This window comes from Danio rerio, chromosome 3, assembly GCF_052040795.2.
Source record: "Danio rerio strain M-AB ecotype USA chromosome 3, GRCz13ab, whole genome shotgun sequence".
In the NCBI taxonomy this organism is placed as follows: Eukaryota; Metazoa; Chordata; class Actinopteri; order Cypriniformes; family Danionidae; genus Danio; species Danio rerio.
Window position 1 is genome coordinate 39,877,485 of NC_141023.1, and position 22,185 is coordinate 39,899,669.

At 34.5% G+C, this 22,185-nt stretch overlaps 2 protein-coding genes and 1 long non-coding RNA gene across 3 annotated transcripts; 1 reads left to right on the top strand and 2 right to left on the bottom strand.

Moving 5' to 3' along the window:
• Positions 1 to 11: 11 nt before the first annotated feature.
• On the bottom strand, positions 12 to 13,357 carry shmt1 (serine hydroxymethyltransferase 1 (soluble)). The gene is given in 12 exon segments (NM_201046.1): positions 12 to 456; positions 4,285 to 4,395; positions 4,487 to 4,603; positions 4,722 to 4,844; positions 7,008 to 7,124; positions 7,201 to 7,413; positions 8,436 to 8,517; positions 9,334 to 9,494; positions 9,886 to 10,001; positions 10,161 to 10,306; positions 12,269 to 12,365; positions 13,301 to 13,357. Coding segments are annotated over 11 exon segments (1,446 nt in total). The 5' UTR covers positions 12,356 to 12,365; positions 13,301 to 13,357; the 3' UTR covers positions 12 to 283.
• Positions 7,677 to 9,644, top strand: LOC147845975 (uncharacterized). The gene is made up of 2 exons (XR_015481102.1): positions 7,677 to 9,003; positions 9,086 to 9,644. It is a non-coding gene; the product is annotated as an uncharacterized LOC147845975 (long non-coding RNA).
• A 1,720-nt stretch (positions 13,358 to 15,077) lies between the features above and the next one.
• Positions 15,078 to 22,077, bottom strand: pdap1b (pdgfa associated protein 1b). Its single transcript, NM_200210.1, is given in 6 exon segments — positions 15,078 to 15,576; positions 17,554 to 17,705; positions 18,178 to 18,296; positions 19,875 to 19,970; positions 21,475 to 21,566; positions 21,786 to 22,077. Coding segments are annotated over 6 exon segments (537 nt in total). The 5' UTR covers positions 21,799 to 22,077; the 3' UTR covers positions 15,078 to 15,511.
• Between the last annotated feature and the right edge of the window lie 108 nt (positions 22,078 to 22,185).

Below are 22,185 nucleotides of genomic sequence, written 5' to 3' on the forward strand. Positions count from 1 at the left end.
GTCACGTGTTCACATTGACAATATTTCCAGCTTTATTTGCACAGCATGTACACATTCTTGGTTGTGCAGTTTCAGGTTACACTATAGTTTGCCCACATACAAGAAAAGTCTACAGAAACCACCCTGATGTGTGATATTGAGGACAAACAGGACAACTTTGACTTGTATAATTGGGAAATCATCTGATTGATGTGTATTCTGACTGCAGTGATCTGTACTGAAGCCTCTGTGCTCATCAAATGTAAAGGAAATCTTTTGGACAGAAAAGTCAAGCAGAAATGAGTTATAACTCTGGCAACCCGGGCATTGGGAACTTTCCAGCAAAGTCTTCCACTTCCTTTCGGATTTCCTTTATTTTCAGTTGGTACTTCTCATTTTGAGCCAGTTCCTCCTTAAACTCCTTCAATGTTGCTTTAGGGTTCATGTTTTTCTGGATCTCCAAAGTCAACACAATGCCTGAAAGCAGATTGACATGGTCAGTCTCTGAGTAGGGCTGTAACTTTGCTTGATATCAGAAGATATATTTTTCACTTAAGATGATAAGTATCATAATAACATCTTAATTGTAGTTTTAGTTTTGCCACAAAAACATGTTAAAAAAAACTTGTTGAAAACAAAGATGGTCATTTTAGTCTTCTAATATCTTCCGTTTATGTTTTAATGTCATATCAGCAGCATTGGCTATATTCATGCCTTTAGTAAATATAAAATGTATAACATACAGTCATGTCAGTTCCTAAAGCCTCATTCACACTATGAGATACTCGCAGCGGCAAACGTTTATTTCAATGAAGAGCGAGCGACTTCCGGTGACCTCCATCTATGTGTGCGGCAGCGACCGTTGGTGACCAGATGGCCATGTCGAGTGACACAACACAGTTGAGAATCCTTCATCTACTGTTTTTTCAATTACTGTCACGGTTAGGTTTAGGGTTGGGAGTAGACATTAAAATTTACAATTTATTGGGTAATCTAATAAATAACAAATAATACTCAGTACAACTACTGTTTTTACAATACTGTGACGGTTGGGTTTAGGGTTTGGGATAGACATTAATAAAGTACAATTAATGGAAAATTTTATAAATGATACAAATAATTCTCATTAACTTCCGACCACAACCAAATCTGATCTAGCAACAACTGGTTGCCCTCAGACGACAGGCAGCTACAAAGTCGCTGCTAGTCTGAACGAGGCATTAAACACTCATTGTAATAAAAAAAATAAAACAAACAAATTCAATATTCTTTAGTTCTTTAACAAATTAACAAAAAATATTCTTTAACAAATTCTAAGTCTTGCTACAATTGATTTGACCATTTCGCCTAAAAATCCCACAGTGTGCGATTTTTACTTATTTTTTAATAATCCTGAATGATTGTAGCACGCCAGACTGCATGAACATGGCTCCCATGTTACACTGTAAAATCTCAGCTGTCATTGAATGAAGATAAACCAAACACGAAAAAAAAAAAAACTCCCCTGGAGTTTGATGTCATCCACCTGGTAACACTTTCAATATCCCACATTCTGAAATGATTCCTCACAGCAAACAAACAAACTGTTGCAGCAAATGTGCACATGGCGTGTCTCTAATAAAACCAGGAAGAATAAAAATTCCTTTTGAGATTTTCACAGTCATTTGAATTGTCGCGTGAATCACATCATCAAATTCGGTTGGTTCTTAGATTGACGCTCATCACAGCGGTTGTCACACTGTAGGAAAGAGTCTGAAATCTTCTGACACTGCCAGAACTTCATCTGAGAAAAAATCTGATCGCAACGGGCACCAAGCGGCTGTCTGTGAACATGTTAAACCACTAAGATGACATATTTTAGCCAAAGACTTCAGAATTCTTTAAGGATTTCCCAAAATTTGTCTCAGATGACAAAATCATGGCTGAAATCTCACAGTGTGAGCAGGGCTTTAGACTACTACAGCAATAAAGACATTGAAAAACAAAATACTGTTTCTATGATAATGATGAAATGCAGCCCTGTCCCAGGAAAAACAGGATGTCTGGCCATCCTACAGACAAACGTCACTGGCACTGTGTGTGAAACTGGACGTGTGGCGTGAGAGTGTGAGAACAGTGTCAGATGCATGAGTGTTGGCAGCCCTGCTGTAACAGACACTCATAGTAATGTGCATCCTGTCCATGTAAACTGGCCTGTCAATCATCTTGTCCCAGTTAACAACCTCCACATTTCATTTCCTTCTGTATTGGGGAGAACGAAAAAAGTAGCAAACTTATCTGCCAGCCTTTGCTCTTTTAGCAGGAGAATACTTGTCAATTGATGCATTTAAAAGGCTAAATGGATGCTTATAGATATTTACATTGAAAATGAAATAAACCACAAAATAAATGCTCATATTCATGCTTTTTTACCCTAACATCACAGCAAATAAATCAGGAAGTAGAACGTCAGACACACACATGCAGAATTTTTATCAGTGGTCATACAGCCATCCTTTCAAACTTTAGAATTGTTGAAAAATGGAAATATTTAAACTGTTATCCAATTATGCGAGTGGCCATTTATTCCCGAGTAAAAAAACAAAAACACTTCCCAAATGCAATTAGGCAATGAGGTTTAAATGCTTTTTTTATGAAAGTCCCTTATTCCTTTCCCTGTACCTGACAGTAGCCCTTATTACACATACAGATATTTCTGGAAAATTACCGGCAATTTTCCGGAAAGGTCTGTATGTGTGAAAAGGTTCTTTTTGAAAATACCGGTAAATTTGTTCCGGCAATTTTCTGGAAAGAGAAGTAACATTACTGGTAATTTGCCGGAATGCTGTTCTGGGTGTACGCAGAAGGAAGATTGCAGGCGTGAACGCGCTCTTTCCGGCAATCTTCCTTCTGTGAGACGTGAGTGGTCTACTTTAGCCAATCAGAACAGTCAGACGCATTCACGTTTGCACGGTTTATGAAAATAAAAGCCTTTGAATATTTTTCCAGGCTCATTCAGCTGCTAGATGTAAGTCAGATTGTTTCTCTGTTCCTTCTTAATGCCAACTGTGCAAAAAAATTTTGATAAGATGCTTTGTTCGTTCAGTTGCTTGACGCATTGCGTGTGCCTGTGAAGCAGCCTGTGAGCACCAGCACACACTTGCATATTATGAACATCTCGACATGCAAAGTGTTTTTTATTTATTATTTATTTATTGCCACATCAGCAACTTATGGCCATTTCATGGAAAAAATGGATATACATACAAATATTACATGATAAAAACAAATTTGTATTACAATTTAAAAAATAAACTGTATAAAATATAAATAAATAAAATTCACACAGAAATAAATACAAAGTTATATGATTTTTCAGTAAAATTTTTGATAAATAATTTTAAATTCTTCCTGGTGGTACCTTTTTAAAAAAGTCCATCGAAGTACTCTCCTTATATAAATTATGTCTAATTGAATTCAAACTTCCACATTCCAACAAAATAGGTTTCATGGTAAGAGCAGTCTGCCAGTAATTATTTAGGTGGGTCTTTGTTAGAGTAAATACAAATGAGTCAACGTAAAATGTCCAATTTGATATCTGGTATAGACAGTTTGATCATGCCTGGTGTCAAAATTATAATTTGTCAAGTGTCTTTCATTTATTTTCGGGGTAATATCATGTTATTTATTATTTATGCAGATTCATATGGTTTTCATCGAAGTTATTCACAATACTTTTCCATCCACAGAGTTAGTAATTTAGTCAAATGTTTGCAAATACAAGTACAGCCATTTAGAGGTCATTTCTAGTTAATTATGTCATTATATACCGGTATTTTGGAATGGATGTGCGAGTGCTCTTTTCTGGAAAAACCTCTTTTCTGTAACGTTCTCGTCTGTGGGAACAGCGCTTTTTTTAATTTACCTGTAAATTTTTCCGGAAATTTTCCAGATATTTAGCGGTATCACTGTGTGAAAGGGGCTAGTGTAAACAAAATGAAATGCATAAAACAAAGGCATAGAGTTTTCATGGACACATCCTACCAGAAACAGTAGACCATCCGGTAACTTCTGGCATACTGTACTTTAGTATACTAATCGGACATGCTATCTAGTGTAGATATTATGCACACTGGTTCAGAGGGAGAGCCATTTATTTACTTTTAAATGGATACTCTGTTGAATCAATGAATCCCTCATAAAAGATGAGATTTCCCCCAGCTATTAGAGGTTTAAGTGTCATACTTATTACCCATGACAGACCTGAAACAGCCAAAACACCAATACAAAAACAGTGATTCAGTGTTGTGTTACTGTGAAGCTCACCCTGGTGAATGAACTCTGCAACCTTATGGAAATGTTCCTCCAACAGTCCTCGAGACGTGAGAGCTGGTGACCCTAAACGCAGGCCGCTGGGCCGCAAGGCACTTTTATCACCTTCGAAACAGAATTTTGTAAAAGGTTAAGTGGAAAGAAAAGCAGAAGAAAAATAAACATTCAGCTCAAAAAGAAGTGTTTGTTTGTGCACCTGGGCAGGTGTTTTTGTTGCAGGCGATGGCACAGGCTTCCAGAACTTTCTCTGCTCTTCCTCCATCAGTTCCATTTGAACGGAGATCAACCAAGATGAGGTGATTATCAGAGCCGCCTTTATTTAAAAATAAAATAATTTACTTAACACAGCTGCCCTTCTGTATCCAATCTATATCACTCAGCGAATCATTACTTTTGCCTATAATTTACACCTAAATCCTTAAGAAACCTACCAGTAACAACTTTGTAGCCCTTGTCCATCAGAGCAGAGGCCAAAGCCTTGCAGTTTGCCAGAACTTGCAACTGATAGGTTTTAAACTCAGGAGTCAGCGCCTGCTTCAAAGCAACAGCGACACCTGTGAATCACAACAAATTAAAGCACATGATTTGGAGAAAACATTTGGTTCAAATGATGCAATACATTTAAAAGATCTTTTATAGAAAAAAAATATTGTATAGACAAATATAAAAATATATCAGCATTCAGAAATATTCACAATTCTAAAAATGAATTAATTTGAATGAGAACGGTTAGTGTAAATTACATTAGGGATGTAACAATATTGTAAATACCGTCATACAGCAATAGTAATTTTTTTCAATATTACTCTAGGCGCATGACTCAAAACTATATTAGCTTAGGCGAATGAAGCAAACAGGAGGTAGCGGGAACTACAATTCCCATCAGCCTAGGCCTCATCATCCTTTGCGGTTTGTTGTCACTACAGATCCAGTAATGCGGAAATGGAGTGTGTTTTGCTAGTAGCGGGGAAGAAAAAGAGCTGGAAATGATCGAACCTAAAGCGGGTTTTAAATCGGATGTGTGGAAGCATTTCAGTTTCTTTCTAAAAAGATACTAGAAAAAGTAGAAAAGGTGACAGACAAAGAAAAAAAACAGTATGCAGGCACTGGCAGACGGTGGTGAAATAGAAGTCGGGGAATACGACTAAAAACAGTCATGGGGACTGCAGAACACGGCACACTAGTTAGATTGTTGCAGACATTGACTTGTACCGCAAAGAGACCTCTATCTTACTCATGGCTTATCCTTTCAAGTGGTGGAAAGACAATGCACAACGTTACCCACTGCTGTTAACCTTGGCTAAATCATATCTCTCTGTCTTTTACCAGATTATAGTTAAAATGATAATTTTCCTTAAAAACCCCATCTCTATCTAAGTGAGTGAGTGATTAAATGTTGAATGTGATGAGATTTCAATAATACTAAATTGAAACTTTATTTTTTTGTATAGTTAAATAGTTTTTTATTAAAATTGAAGCTCCTGTTTCGAAACTTACAGATAGATGGCTAATTTATATGTCATTGATATGTTCAGTGATAAGGTAAATAAACACTTTTGGCACTTTGAGTCTTTTCATCAGTTTTGTTTTTTCTGTAAATTATTCAATAAATACCGTACCGTGCCATCCATACCGAGGTATTGTCGTACCGTGAAATTCTGATACCATTACATCCCTATATTACATGAATACTTCTTGTTTTATTTAAGACAAAGAATATACTTGGAAGAAAGAAAATGAAAACAAATTGAGGGTGTCAAATATTAATTACCAAAATACATTAATTTATCTATTTTCTGTTTATTTTGCTGTAAACTGATAAAAATAAAAAATGCAATGTCAGATTTGGTTGTCAATTACAAAAGCACATGCATGATTGGCTGTCTCACATTTTATAACCCATTAATATCTGGAGAACTGTAAAATTAACAAAGAAATTAAGCTGTCTGAAACATGTAACACATAAACATGTATATTAAGATCAATAAAGCCCAGAAATCAGCTTCAATTTATTTTTACATTTATTAGTTTATTTCTTTGAGCATATTAGTTTTTTTCTTATTTAAAAGGGATGAAATAAGTTGTATATGCATGTGATATATTTGCGTGCATTTTACTTCATGAGTAAAACAGGATGAATTAGAGTGATTTTTAGGTGATTTTCCCCAAGTTGGTCATCATACAGACTTGCAACAGCTAACAGACTATTAACACACCTGCGGACTAGGGTTGGAAGGTGTCGACCAATTTGACATGGTACGATGTCTACTGTGAAACATTGCGATGAGTGAGACGCGATCAATCAGGTCATCCTTGATAAACTGTCCGACGTGCACTGCTCTCAGGGGTTTTGCACTCAAAGCTGTCTGCTGGAGCTCAAATGCGTGTATACGCTACAGCATGACAGAGTGTGTGTGTTTGTGTGGTCACGTGATGTGCATTTTTAGCTGTATAGTGTGAAGGGGACTTTTCAGAAACGCAAGATGAAACGCCAGTGTGGACGTGGATTTGTTTTCATTCTAAAATTCCTTTTTAAAATTAATACGCATTTGTGTAAACAGGGCCTGAGTGTGTATTTTTCGTGAGCGGGTTGCTGCTACGATGGGGGCGGGGCTCAGCGTTAGACCCAACCCTACTGAGAACTGTGCAGGCAATGTTTTCAGCATCTAATAAACAAACATGTAGTCAATAAAGACATATAGGAGCTCAGCTGTTACCTGCGATGGCATGGTTATGCGGGCCGCCCTGCAGTCCAGGAAACACAGCCTGATTAATCAGACTCTCTAAGTTGTACATCGTCTCCTTGCCGGTCTTTGCATCAACACTACGAACTCCTGAAAAACGAGAGACAGCGAGTCGTTACAGTATCTTTGACCTTGATTCAGTTTTACAAAATCAAACCAAACTCACCCTTCCTGAAGAATATGACTCCTGCCCTGCAGCCCCTCAGAGTCTTATGGGTGGTCGTGGAAACAACATCACAGTATTCAAATGGAGAAGGAACGACCCCTGCTGCCACCAGACCACTGATATGAGCCATGTCTGCCAGAAGATACGCTCCGTTCTCATCCGCAATCTTCCTCAGCCGACTGTAGTCCAAGTTTCGGGAATAGCAGCTGGTGCCTTATTAATTAAACACATCAACTTTTTTTAATATAAATATTTACAAATCTTAGTCGTTCTTTTTCTCATCCAAGCAACACTGGCTCAACTAGTAATGTGAATTTGAGAAAGCTATTTGTCCAACTACAAGCAGAAAGAGAAGATTTTATGTTGTTTTATTCATTTTTGCTAAATAACTAATGTATGAAGCACTATTAAAACAATGAATTATAATAAAAACTATAAAAAACAAAGTAATAAACATGTATCATTAAAAAAATAATAATAATTAAATATTCAGAAACAGTTTTGCTCATACTTTACCAAAAGGATCCATTAATTAAATGTATTTGCTAACAAGAACTAAGAACGAACTTGTACAGTATTTATTAATCATTATTCAACATGTACTAATGCATTATTAAAATACAAAGGTGTTTGTTAGCATTAATGCACTTTGAGTTCACAAGAACTAACAACGAGCAACTTTATGACTAACTATATGCTGTTATAAAGGCATTGTTCATTATTTATGTCAGTAAATACATTATTTAACATTAACTTATATTAGTTATAATAAAAACTAATATAGTATAATTATAATAACAATACTTCTACATCTATAAACTTAATTTTATTCTCTAATATAATTGTTTCTGTTATTAGCGCTGACTAAAATTAATGTTGTGAATGTTGTAAGAGAAGTCACTCAACATCAATGCATGTAATATCTATTAAATATTTACACATTAGACTATCATCAACTGTCACTCAATATAATCTTTAAAGAAAACCTTGATTATGTAGTCACACTTGGTTTTCTTTTTTTGGCAAAGTAATCTGAAAATAATTTATGATGCACCAATAATTGGGAATAAAAAGTTATAGATTCTTTTTACACACGCACGCACACACGACAAACAAAATCACAACTCATAAGATGTTTAAAAAAGAAAATAAGGAAAAAGAAAAACGACAAGATTCAGGGAAAAAAAAAACCAACTAAAATGAGTTCCTCAGATTTTCTAAGAAAAAATACTGACCTGCAATGATTAGTCTTGGGTGGAAGAGACGAGCATTTTCCTCAAGTCTGTTATAATCGATGTACCCAGTTTCTGGATTGACCTGGACAAATAAGACACTTATTATTTGAAAATGATAATTCATAATAATTGAAGAAAAAAAAAGCAAGCTATAACACACAGTGGTCCCTCGTTATTTGTAGGAATTACGTTCTAAAATTAACCCACAAAAGATTTAATCCGCCATGTCGCGCACTTTATTTTTTACAATTATTATAGACGTTGTAAAGCTGTAAAACCCCTCATTATACACTTCATACACTTTTCTTAGACATGCATAAACATTTTCACATTTTTCTCTTGTTTAAACACTTAAAGTTCAAACCTTCGTAGTAAAATAAGTCCTGTATTATAGAAGACGACACAAGATGAAAACCATTTGATCCTCAATTTATTCCGTAATGGTGCCCTGCATCAGTGTGACTTCTACCTTCCTTTAGCATGTTCAGAAGTTCAACTTTTTGTGCTATGATCAACATCTTCCTCTGCCTTTTGGGTGCTAACGTAGGTGCCTTTGACGGTGCAGAACGTTTTGTCGACATTATGGGGAGAAAACTTGCAAACACAGTAGAGCACTTTAGAGTCACACTCCTAACGGTAGAAGATTCAAGCAAATTTGGCAAGCTGAACGCATTTTGTACAGTACAGGAGACACAGCACAAAGAAGACTGATTGACAGTGGTCTACAGCCAACCAGGACGCAAACACAATGCGCTGTAAACAAAAAGCATGCCAAATTGCACACAAAAAAAAAACTGCGAGGCAGCGAAAGGTGAACTGCGTTATATCGAGAGATCACTGTACTTGTAAATAACAGATCATATGCATCCAGCCACTTAAATTTATCTTACAAGGTCACCTTATAAGGCATAGACTCAAAGAAAATGGACGTGGCAGAGATTTTCTTCTTGTCAGTCATAAAACCGTGAGTGAGATGACCACCATCTGGCAGATCAAGGCCCATGATTCGCCCATGGGGCTCCACTATAGCTGTGTATACGGCAAAGTTTGCGGGCGACCCTGAAGGAAAAAATAATAACAACAGTAATAATAATAGTTTAAATAAGAGCTTGAGTTAAAGATTTAGTTCACTTGAAAATTACCAGTAAATTTTTTTTTTTTAATTCTTAACTTCTGCTAAAAAACAAACATAAGATTTTGAAGAATGTTGGAAACCGGTAGCCATTGATTTGCCTAGTGTTTTTGTTGATAGTAATGACTACCGCTTCCCAACATTCTTCAAAATATCTTCTTTTGATGTTCAACAAAATAAAATAAAAAAAAGAAACCAACATTGGTTTGGACATTGAGCAAAAGGCCAGTAAATATCCATGTTTGGCTGCACTGTCCCTTTAATGATTACATCATCTCTAACTGCAACAACAGTCCAGTGACACAGAAACAAACCTACCAGAGTACGGCTGAACATTCACTCCCCATTTCTCCGGGTCGAGGCCGTACACCTTTAAAGCTCGGTCCTGACACAAACGCTCCAGCTCATCAACGTGCTCTGTGCCTCCATAATACCTAACACATTAAACAAAGCTTTACTGATGTTTAACACAAGGCTAATTCTAAAATGTGTCTGAGCAAAGAACAAGTACAAAGTGTTCATTACATAATGCTAATCTTATTTGCTTTACAACAACAGCATTAAACTGTAATTTAACAATACAGAACAATCACCTCTGGCCAGGATAACCTTCAGAGTACTTGTTGTTCATGCAGGAGCCCAGAGCCTCCAAAACAGCTCGACTCGTGAAGTTTTCAGAAGCAATGAGCTCTAACCCATACGTCTGACGCTTCTTCTCCTTCTTTATGATGTCAAACACCTGGAGTAAAACAAAAAAAAATTATTGCTTTTGTTTGTGTTTAAAGCCATGCCAGCTTCTACAGCCATTAGCATTAGCAAGACAACATACACTGAAGACAAACTGTAAAACTATATTTGGATTAACAACATTAAATTGCTTCAAATGAATAAACTGAATAAAATTTGTTTCACACAGAATTAAAAAACAGCACAATCCAATGCAACAGGCTTCATAGTTCAAGTGCTTTTACAAAAAAAATATGTGACCAAATATACAAGGGGTAAAAACAATCTGATCACACCGATTGTAAAGTTTTTTTTACTGACATCAGGGCTAATTTCGTGAAGTTTGTTTTTTGTATGTAGATCACATTCTCTTTGCCATTTGTTATTAATGTGTGAACAAATTGTTGGTTTTAGATTAAAGCAGTGAACAAATCTTGGGGTCCTTCAAAAGTTTTTTTTGTTTTTGCAGCACTGCCTTTGATTCCACAATGTCCAGGTATTAACAAATAAGCACAGATAGAATCTATTTTGATTGAGTTGATATGAATTGCTCTGCAGATAAACATCAAAGGGGAGATCATAGTCTAAGAGACGTGATTTCATCAGAATTCCCAAAACAGCCCTTTGCTCTAGAGATGCACCAATCAACTGGCCAAAGGCCAGAATTGGCCAGTTTTCACATTATCAGCCTGACCAGTCATTCCAGCCATTCTTTATTGTTATAAATGGATGTGAAAAAAAAATTCCTTGCGTGTTTGTGCACAATTGGAGAATAAAGCTCATTCTGATTGTTAGTGAATGTGTCATCACTGCACTTGTGTCTTTGCCCAAGGCTATTTTTTGACTGGTTAGTCAAGAGATAGAATTTTGTTCTAGCTAATGCTTTTTTCACACCACATGCATTAAGTCACTTGCTCTAGTTTACTTATAGGACGTTTTCCCCCATGTGAATTTTTTGCTTAAGTTCATTTATTTGAACAGGCATGGCTGATGTAACTGAGGCGAATTCCTCAACGTATGCTGCTTTATTTTGTAACAGCAAATTATTTTCTTCCTGTTCACAAGAAATACATTTTAATGTGAAGACTGAAATTGAATAACGTCAGATAAAGGTAGTATTTTAACTGCTTTAATTCTCCAGAGAATGATCTATTTACACAAAGACAGCCTCTGTGAGCAAAATGATCCCAAGCATAGGCTCGCAGGTGTTTTTGAGAAAATATTACAATGTTTTAGATGAGAATTTCTCTACAGCTTTTTTTTCTCTAGCCATCTAAAAATGTTTGCTGCATGGGTAGAACATTCGGATAGACATGTCAAAATTGCTTTGAGAGAAAACATTTGTTTAAGTTACAAGTAAGTGCTTTACTCATGCTGCACTTATTCCAGACCTGTTTGACTTTATTCTCTTAGAACTGAATATAAAGTTATTCTGAAGACGGTTGGATAAAAGTACCCATTAAGCTCTACTTTATATTTGTTCCTACTTTGGATTTCAATAGTTGTTACTTTCCAACATTCTTCAAAATATCTTGTTTGTGCTCAATAGAAATAAGTTTTGAACCACATGAGTGTGAGTACATTTTGAGGAATTTTCATGTTTGGATGGACAGTCACTTTAAATCAGTCCATGATATGATTAGTGTTAGGACTGCGTTGTTTTGTGTTTTTGATTTGATTCTAGATTGGGGGCTGCCTTCAGTGCACCTGATGCTGGTCAGAGAGCTTGTCGGGGCGCTGTCGATTCACTTGGCAGTTGGCCAGAGCTGCGCTCCAATTTGGACATTATGTTTTGTTTCGCATCCATACACTATCACTGACAACATTTACCGCATCCATTCATTTGCATTTCACACTGATATTTTGATTATATAATTTAAATTGAGTTAAATAAATCTTCTTTTTGATTATACTTCTCCTTGTCGTCTCCCTTACTATGTTACATCCCTGAGCCAGGTGTAACAATCAGTCTTACCTCAGGATCATTGGTGCTCAGAGGCTCCAGCATCATCTTGTTATGAGATTCCCATGTTTTCTCAGTATGACCGTTGAGCTGGGACATGGTTGATGAACTGGAATAAACATCATTAATCTATACAAGACTGCCAAATGCAAAACATAGTGTAAACACAGTGCTAGTAGTAGTAGCAATTGCGAGTAGCAATCATATATTTAGGATGCATCAAATAAAACTAATAATAGTCATGGTCTTCAATTGAAAAAAAATATATAGATATTGAGAAATGTGTGTGTAAAATAAAGGTACGCTTGCAAAAAAGGGAAAAATAACCTCGAACTAGTATAATAAAACAACTGATAAATGGTCATTATTAAAATACTTTACAATAACGACTACATCAGTTAACATGAACAATGAAAAATAAAGCAGTTAATCACGTGCGAATACATTATTGCAATTAAATGATCACCAAAGCAAATAATACTACAAAATGTTACGAATCATATTAAAAGACAATTGATATATTTACACACACACACACACACACACACACACACAAAACTGCTCAGCTGTCTATCAAATGATGCAACTGAATGCAGCTGCCAGAGCACAGCACGCCTGTTACAGGTTATGAAACAACTTTGAGAAGTGCTTTTAAAGCACAAGTATATAACTTTAGGTTAAAGTTAAGCGACACATTAACCGGAACTTCTGCCTTTAAGATTATATTTTTGCCGCGAATACATTCGCCAACGTCTAGCAACGATACAAACTTTGGATACACATGATTAATGTTATACTCATAAAAACGGAGATGTGACTGTATAAAAAGTACAAAATAGTTGTCTTTAACACGCTCGTCATGCAACGATTTACACAAGAATAACAGATCGGCATTCATCGGTCGAGAATGCGAAGCACATGCAAAAAGTCACAAGGGTTTGATTTGACACACTCGGTTAAAACTCTGCCCCACGCTAACGTTAACTATTGTGAACGGTTTATGTGTAAGCATTAAACACTTGCAATTAATCACATTTCACTTACCTTCGCAAATGTGTCAGACAAGTTTTGCCCAAACCTACTTTGTGGTCTCTTCCAGCTTTCCTCGTGCCAAAGTCCGCGAAATTTGGAGACCAATGAGCGGCTGCGGGGCGTGGCTACTCGGGCAATTCCTGTTCCGCCCACTGAGGAAAGATCTAAAATACACAGAGCGACTTCTGAACAACTGCAATGTTCATCCTATTATAATGATGCGGACTCACATTATTACACATGTTTCTTCTACTTTATGTCTTCGAAAACCTGAAGACAACACGAAATTTCCTGGAGCTTTGAGACATTTGTTAAAGCTAATTGCAATATAGTCGACACTTTATAGTAAGGTCTGTTAGTTAAATTAATGCAACAATCGATTTTAACTAATAGTGAATACATTTGTTACAATGCTTTTTAATATATATATATATATATATATATATATATATATATATATATATATATATATATATATATATATATATATATATGTATGTGTATATATATATATATATATGTATGTATGTGTGTATATATATATATATATATATATATATATATATATATATATATATATATATATATATATATGTATATATGTATGTATGTATGTACACACACACACACACACTCTCTCACTGGCAAGTTTATTAGGTACAACCGGGTTGGACCCCTTTTTGAATACCTTACTACCTTAGTCCTTTGTGGCATAGGAATTGGAAATATTCCCCCTCAGAGATTTCGCTTTATAATAACATGATAGCATCACGCAGTTGCTGCAGATTTATCGCTTTATGACATGACGAGTTGTCCTGCTGGACACCAGAAGATGCGTACACTGTGGTCAAATTCTGACCCTACCATCTGAAGGTTGCAGCAGAAATGGAGACTCATCAGACAAGGTAACGTTTTGTCAATCATCTGTTGTCTTATTTTGGTGAGCCTGTGTGAATTGTAGCCTCAGTTTCCTGTTCTTAGCTGACAGGAGTGACACCCGGTGTGGTCTTCTGCTGCTGCAGCCCATCTGCCTCAAGGTTGGACGTGTTGTGCTTTCAGAGATGCTCTGCTGCATACCTCGGTTGTAATGAGTGGTTATTTGAGTTACTTTTGCCTTTCTATCACCTCCAACCAATCTGGCCATTCTCCTCTGACCTCTGGCATGAACTATTTCTATTTTTTGGATCATTCTCTGTAAACCTTAGAGATGGTTGTGTGTGAAAATCCCAGTAGATCAGCATGTTCTGAAATAATCAGACCAGCTCATCTGTCACCAACAACCATGCCATGTTCAAAGTCACAGATCAAATCACCTTTCTTCCTCATTCTGATACTCGGTTTGAACTGCAGCAGACCATCTTGACCATGTCTACATGCCTAAATTCATTGAGTTGCCGGCTTGTAATTGGCTGATTAGAAATTTGTGTGTGTGTGTGTGTGTGTTACACTGTATCATTTTAACTTTTCACCCTCCAAATCAATATTTGGTGCAAAAGCTCTGATTCAAAGCTCTGGCTCTGATTTTATACTGTCATATTTTGGAAATAAATGTTTAAAAGGCCAATATGTAGTAAAAATTTTCTTAATTGTAATTTAAAAGAAATGTTCTCAAACCTTTATAGATTAAAACAAAGATTAACCCCTACCCAATAAATCCAGTAAATGTAAGAGTCTCTCTTTTCCCCCATAGCTGTACATTCAAGTACAAACCTTCACCTTTATAATTTGAAAAGATCTTCAAAAATGCTATTGAGAATAACAAAACAATTGACAAACTAAAACAGATGAATTTTCAATAAAAAGTTCTGACACTTTATTGTTATCCTTTACAATATTTTAAGAGAATACCATCAGAACGTCGCTCTAAATTACACCAGGTCCTTTACAACTGAGGACAGACTATGGCGTCTTTATATTGTACAATCCCCTCAGTTAAATGTGGCAATATGTTAATATATTAATAAATATGACTATATTCCTAATATCATTGAGTGAAAGCAAGCATTAAAATTGAACAAATCCGGGCTCTCACAAAGGCGTTTTGTTTTTGGACGATGCCCACTTTTCTGTGTTAATATACTCTGAAATGCTCCTTTTCAATAGAACATTGTGTTACATCGTTTCGCATCGCATACCTCACTATCATTTGCGTTTTCTTCAAAAATAACATTGTCAATATAACTGTTTACTGTCCACAAAACCTCTGAGAATCCACGATTTAGATTATTTGAGAGACAATGTATGCAGTCCTTTAGCTGCTGCTGCCGCCGCTGCTGCTTCTTCTTTCGCTAAAATGACAAAAGAAACCATCATCAATCTCTAATTTCAGACATTTCCATACATTCCAACAGTTCTATTATACTCCTAGACATTTGCTAGAATCAGATTAGCTGTAAAATTGTTCTATAACATGTATAATACCAAAAAGTCTACACACATTGGTGACTCAAGAATAGCAGGTATGTTTTTTTTGTCTCCAAGATAAAACTTTTTTTTATTATAACTGATAAAACCTGAAGCCCTATATTGACTACTATTGACATCGTTATGGTGCAGTATCTTATGACTAGATAAGATCTGTTTTAATAGAAGACTATTAGAGTAGATTTTGTAGATTTATTGTCCATTTCAGCCCTTTTTCCCTCTGCATGCATGAATTTATTTATTTTTTGTTTATTCCTTCATTCATTAATTCATTTGCTCTATCTTCCATGTTGTGTTATTTTTTGGGCCCTAGGGCAGGGTTTGTGTGTTGTTCATTCATTACAACATTGCAACTTAAGTTTAAAACAAATATCTCTAACTACACATACATACAAACATTACATATGTGTGTGTGTGTCTGTGTGTGTGTGTGTGTGTGTATATATGTATATGTATATATATGTATGTATATGTGTACATGTATGTATGTGTGTGTGTGTGTGTGTATATATGTATATGTATATATATGTATGTATATGTGTACGTGTATGTATGTGTGTGTGTGTGTGTGTGTGTGTGTGTGTGTGTGTGTGTGTGTGTGTGTGTGTGTGTATATATATATATATATATATATATATATATATATATATATATATATATATATATATATATATATATATATATATCGTTATATAACTTAGACCTTAGACTCCCAGTATACCTATTTTTACATATATGTATATGTATATATATGTATGTATGTATGTGTGTATATATATATATTGTTATATAACTTAGACCTTAGACTCCCAGTATACCTTTTTTTACTATCTCTGCCTCTGAATCATACATTCAGCTTCAATTATCCTGAAATAATTAAGTCAAGCTTTCATCTTTTTTGTATGTTCACTCTAACAAGTTAAACGGGTTACTTGCATTACTTGTCATTTCAGTTATAATCAGGCCCGTAGCCAGGGGGGGTTCGGGTGGTTCGAAAGACCCACCCCCCACTGCCAAAAGGTCCAGAATTCATCCTTTACATGAGCTCAATTGTGTTATTTCGACTTCTTTGCCATCATAAAATGTGAAAATAGTCCACCAAAAAAAGACTTCAATTTAATGCAAACAATTATGTAAATATTAAAGTAAATATTAATTATCTATTTAAATTAATTGACTATTTTTGTCATCCAAATGTACTTTTTTTGTAGAGGAGACTAAATAAATCTTCAAGCTCTACATTATTAATATTATTAAGTTTTCTTTTTTTTTTTATTCAAATGGCCAAATTCTGACAGAAGAAAGTTGAATATGCTGGCCAGTTTGATATTTGCCCAATAAATGACAATAGGCTACAGGTTGTTCTTCTATTTAAAACTTTAACTCCTTTTTCTAATGATATATGATGTAATAAATTTGTATTTAAAAATAAGTTTATTCTATATATTGAGCAAAAGTTTTTGGTAACTCAAAAACTGTGGTTGATGACAATATGACAAGCTAATCCAATTAAAAATAGTGCTTAAAATATCACTAAAATGCAGTATTTAAATCTCATATTTCAATAGAAAATGAGGTGAATAACTGCAAAATGGTCCACTTTTAAAAAAAAAGAACCACTTTTCACAAGGCTGGCTATGAGCCTGATAATACAGTACATATTGTGCCTTTTCCTACATTCTGGTCAACTCTGTAACACAGATTATAAAAAGAGTTTAAATAACAAATAATTGTTTACTGTACTTTGAAGGACCCATTATAACAACATCATTCATGTTCATTATCACAATATGTTATTGATCATCTCCATGTCTAAATGCCACCGAATGCTGCTTATTTACCTTTACGCTCCTCGTCTTTTTTCCGTGCAGCCTCCTCACGCTGTTTTCTAATAATGGCGAGTCGAGCGAGGTCAGCTTTAGCTTGATCCGTCTTTCCTGCTAAATGCATTTTCATATACCTTTCTTTCGCCTTTTGCTTTTCAATCTCTTCTCTGAAATGTGTAAGAAAAAACACAATAAAAGAGCTGAAGAAGTACTCACGGACATGAGAATATGATTTTGTCTAAATGTATTATAGAATATTTTAAACAATGAAGCAAAGTGTAAGCAGTAATGACTAAAACCAATACATATAATATTACAGTAATAAAGATAGAGTACAAAAAGAAAATTGCTGTGTGCACACCATGCTATACTTAATGTAATTTCAAGATGACAACACATGATGTTTAATTCAGAACTGCTGATGTACGCAGACACATACAACAGTATCAAAATATAGGTTATTCTGCTGCAGCGATACAGTGATCTCATGCCATAAGTCATAGCTTTTAGAAAACTTCCAGTTGCATTTATAATTTCACAGAGCATGTGATCTTGTTGGTATCATGGTTATTATGCTACTAACAACATGCCATGTACACACCTAATAATGTTGGCTCAACTCACCCCAGCGTCTCTTACCTTTCTCTTCTGGAAAGCTGTTTAGGTCCCTCAAGTTCTATTTCTGTCACTTTCTTCGCTTTCTGGGCGATTCGATTGGGATTTTCGATCTCTATCAAGCCCTCAACCCCCTTTCTTTTCTGTAACCAAATTGAGATTGCCAGTGTTGTTATTTTTAATGTTGAAAATAAACTACACTGACTAATTTTGTTAAGTGAAATAAAGCGGAAAAGAAAAAAAACACAAATAAAAACAAGCTAAACAGGCAAGCAGAAGGACTTTGACTATCTTTGGGAACCATATACAAATAATATGTAAATTGTGTGTTTGTAAACATGTATTTTATTTTATTGTTTTATAAAGTTTTTGTTATTTTGTCATTATGGATCTTTCAATGTTTCAATTCATTATTTTCTATTTATTTATTATTATTTTATTTACTTATTTTATTTATTTTTTGTCACGTTATTTGAATGATTATATGTGTATATACATATATGAGAAGGAGGTGGATATGTGCTGTTTCGTAGGCTGCATTGTAACTGTATAGTTGATGGAAGAAAAAGAAAAAAAAATCTATAAATATATTTGGGGGAAAAACAAGCTAAACAGAAATCATAAATTTAGCATCTGAATCTGAATTCAATTAAGTTCAAGTAACTAAAGTACAAAAGCTGACAAAACAACATAAAGCTAAGCAGAAATATACAACTAAAAGCAAAAGCAAAATGTGTGTAAATACAAAAATGGTGTTTAGGGATGGTAATTATTATAATGACATTTCATTTCAAATATTTAACACCTTAACTAACATTTTTTCAATACATGTAAAACTTGTCTAAACCTGAACTTATACTGACAATGTACATATGTTTCATATGTACACACAGTAGAATTTTAGTGATTAACAGTTGTATTGATTATCAAGTAAAACACAGAATCAAATATAGTATAACTGTACAGAATCTAATTTTTACAGTTAACAAACCCAAACAAACTAGTGCCCAACTAAAGTCACAACTTGACTATAATTAAATACAATTAATACAAAACGTCAGAAAGTGAGAAAAAAAACAATCAACTAGCAATAAATATGACAATAAATGAGATTAATAAATAAAACCAGCTCTTATAAACCCATCTAATTAACACTGTCATAATATTTCTCAATCTTTGACCGTCCTATTTCTAAGTACTTGAACGATTGTTTATAGTAGAAGTGTACTTCGTCCATCAGCTTATATGACATTTTTCCCAAAGCAGCCACTTAGGCTAATTCTATAATGCCCAGTGCCCACTGCTAATTATTTCTACCAATCAGTAAGCTAGTTTGAACGCAAGATTTTATGTATTTAGCTTAAATTTCAAAGTCTGTCCACCCACCAAATATATATATAATATAAGTGTGCACTGAAAGACAGGGTTAATATTGCAGCTGCTTGAGTATCACAAAGCCAATCTTCATTCACAAGACGACTGAAAGACACATTTATAACTGCTACATTTTACAGACAGCGGCTAAGTGACTAATCAGAAAGCAATACTCTGCTCCACCCAAACAGGTTTCATTTAACTGTGTGATGCTGGAGAAGCTGGCTTTAGGTTCAAATACTGCCACACTGGTCTCTTATAATGTAAATTAATCTGCGATAGATGCCTAGTCTACATGTATGGATAGTAACATCCTCATACTCATTTAATTATGAGATAAAGTATACCTGAGACCCGTCATCGTCACTGTCCTCTGAACCTGATGCTGTTAGTTTGTCTTCACTCTGGTTGTCGTTCACTGCTGCGCCTTCTTCTTCTTCATTCTATGATGCACAGTTCAACATTACACAAACAGTAATGAATTAGCTTAGCTGATTTGCTTTTTGAGAGGGCAAATATTTTGATATAATTGAAATGTATTACAACACAAAACATATCAGTATCAGCCCTATTGGAATTATTGTAATTTAATTAAACTAATGTAGATTTAGATCTCACGATTGCTTAATAATGAAAAAAATATTTTGACAAAAAAAATGATCAAATAATATAAATATTGTTTTGAAAATACATTTGATTTTAACTGCATAGCTATCACTTTCAGCTGAAAACTTTGATTAATCTTTTAGCTGCTACGCTTTGTCAAAAGGAATATATATGATAATTGATATATAATTGGTAATCATCAAAATTTAGTTCCAAAAGAGGATGAGATTTGAAGAAAATTGGTCCAAATGGGTATTTCTCTAGAAATCAGTGCAAGAACATCCAATACATTTTTTTAACCAAACAAATACAGTTTCATTCAGAACAAGCTCATAAAAAACACAAGAAAAATTCATTTAAAATAACGCAGACACTTGTTTCATTTTTTTAAAACAATACAGATATTTAGATATTTGCACAATTTCAGATTTTGATTTAAATTATGTGATAAGAACAACATTTAAAATTACACATTCATACTTAATATCAATCTTAACCAATATGTACAAAATTATCCTTATTATTTGACACTATTTATTATTAAGTAGCACATATTAGGCATGGGACGATAACCGTTTTCTAGGTAAACCATGGTTTGGAAAAGTCAAGGTTTTAAAACCGAAAAAAATTTCTGCTGTACTGCTCTTAAAGTATTTTTTTAAATGTTTTTTTTTTTCTTTTTTGTTGTTTTTTTGGATAACAGTATCTCCAGCAGAAAAGATATCCAAAGATGCCGTTCTAAATTGTGAAGAAATCAGTGTTTTTGAAACTAATGAAGACAGCAGAAGTCAATAATTCATTTGAATTATTAAGACTTACATGTTTACTGCTCCAAAATCCAATATATATATATATATATATATATATATATATATATATATATATATATATATATATATATATATATATATATATATCAGTCAACATTTTAAGTGGATCATCGCATTTCATTAAATTTGTCCTCAAACTAATGAACAACACCCATTCTTGTATTTGGATATTTTTGTAACAATATTTTGACCCATTTCAAATGCTGACTACAGTACATTATAGTTACCTCTAAATTTTGGAACTTTCCAAAACAACTTGAATTGGTCAACATGTTGCATTTAATGATTGTACATAGTAGTTAAAATCACATAACCCAAATTGTAACAAAATGAAATGGACTAATAAGTAAATCTACCAAAAATAACAAGCATTTGATAAATCAGAAAGTGAATTTCCATTTCATGGCAACTTTAAACAGCAGTTACTTTATCCTGAGAGATACTACTCAATACTAACACTCTCACATAAATTTTAATGCTAAATGTAAGTCATTCTTCAACACAAACTGACCTTTTTTCTTTCTTTTTCTGCTTTCATTTGAGCATCAATTTCTTCGGGACTTGTGTAGGTTCTCATGCGACCTTTATGGCCACCTTTTTTCCCTATTATAAAACACATGGGAAACCGTTTTTAAACGACATTGGTCACATAACTTAGTCATACAACTCAGTAAAAAGTTAAATATATCTATATAATATCCATATATTATCAATCATAACAACAGACTGTGACAGCTGAGCGTTGACGAGCACGAGCTCATGACGTGTACCGACTCAACGTGCTCAGTCACTGACCACACCAAAAACAAAACAATCTCTTACCTCCTTTAGGCATAATGAAGAATAAACTTGACTTGAAATAAAAAATAATCGAGTTAAACACACTAGGAATCCCAATAAAGGCTTGGTACAGTAACGATATCAGGTTGCCACAGTTCACAACCTAGCGTATTTAACTAAGTACTGAATGCCAGTATTTAACCGCTCGAGGTATTTATCGGCTCGGGTGATATACAGTAAATGACACCAACACAAAACTCCACGATTATGTAGGTACAGTCATCGATTAGCATTTAGCCAGCGGGTCCATGTTCTTATATTTACATTCAGGCACACGATCAGACACCTAGCCTGATGCAATATGGTGGACTACAGAATAACATCACAGCTTTACCATAATAAAACTATTGCTGATAACTGAGATACTCAGTAATTCATAACA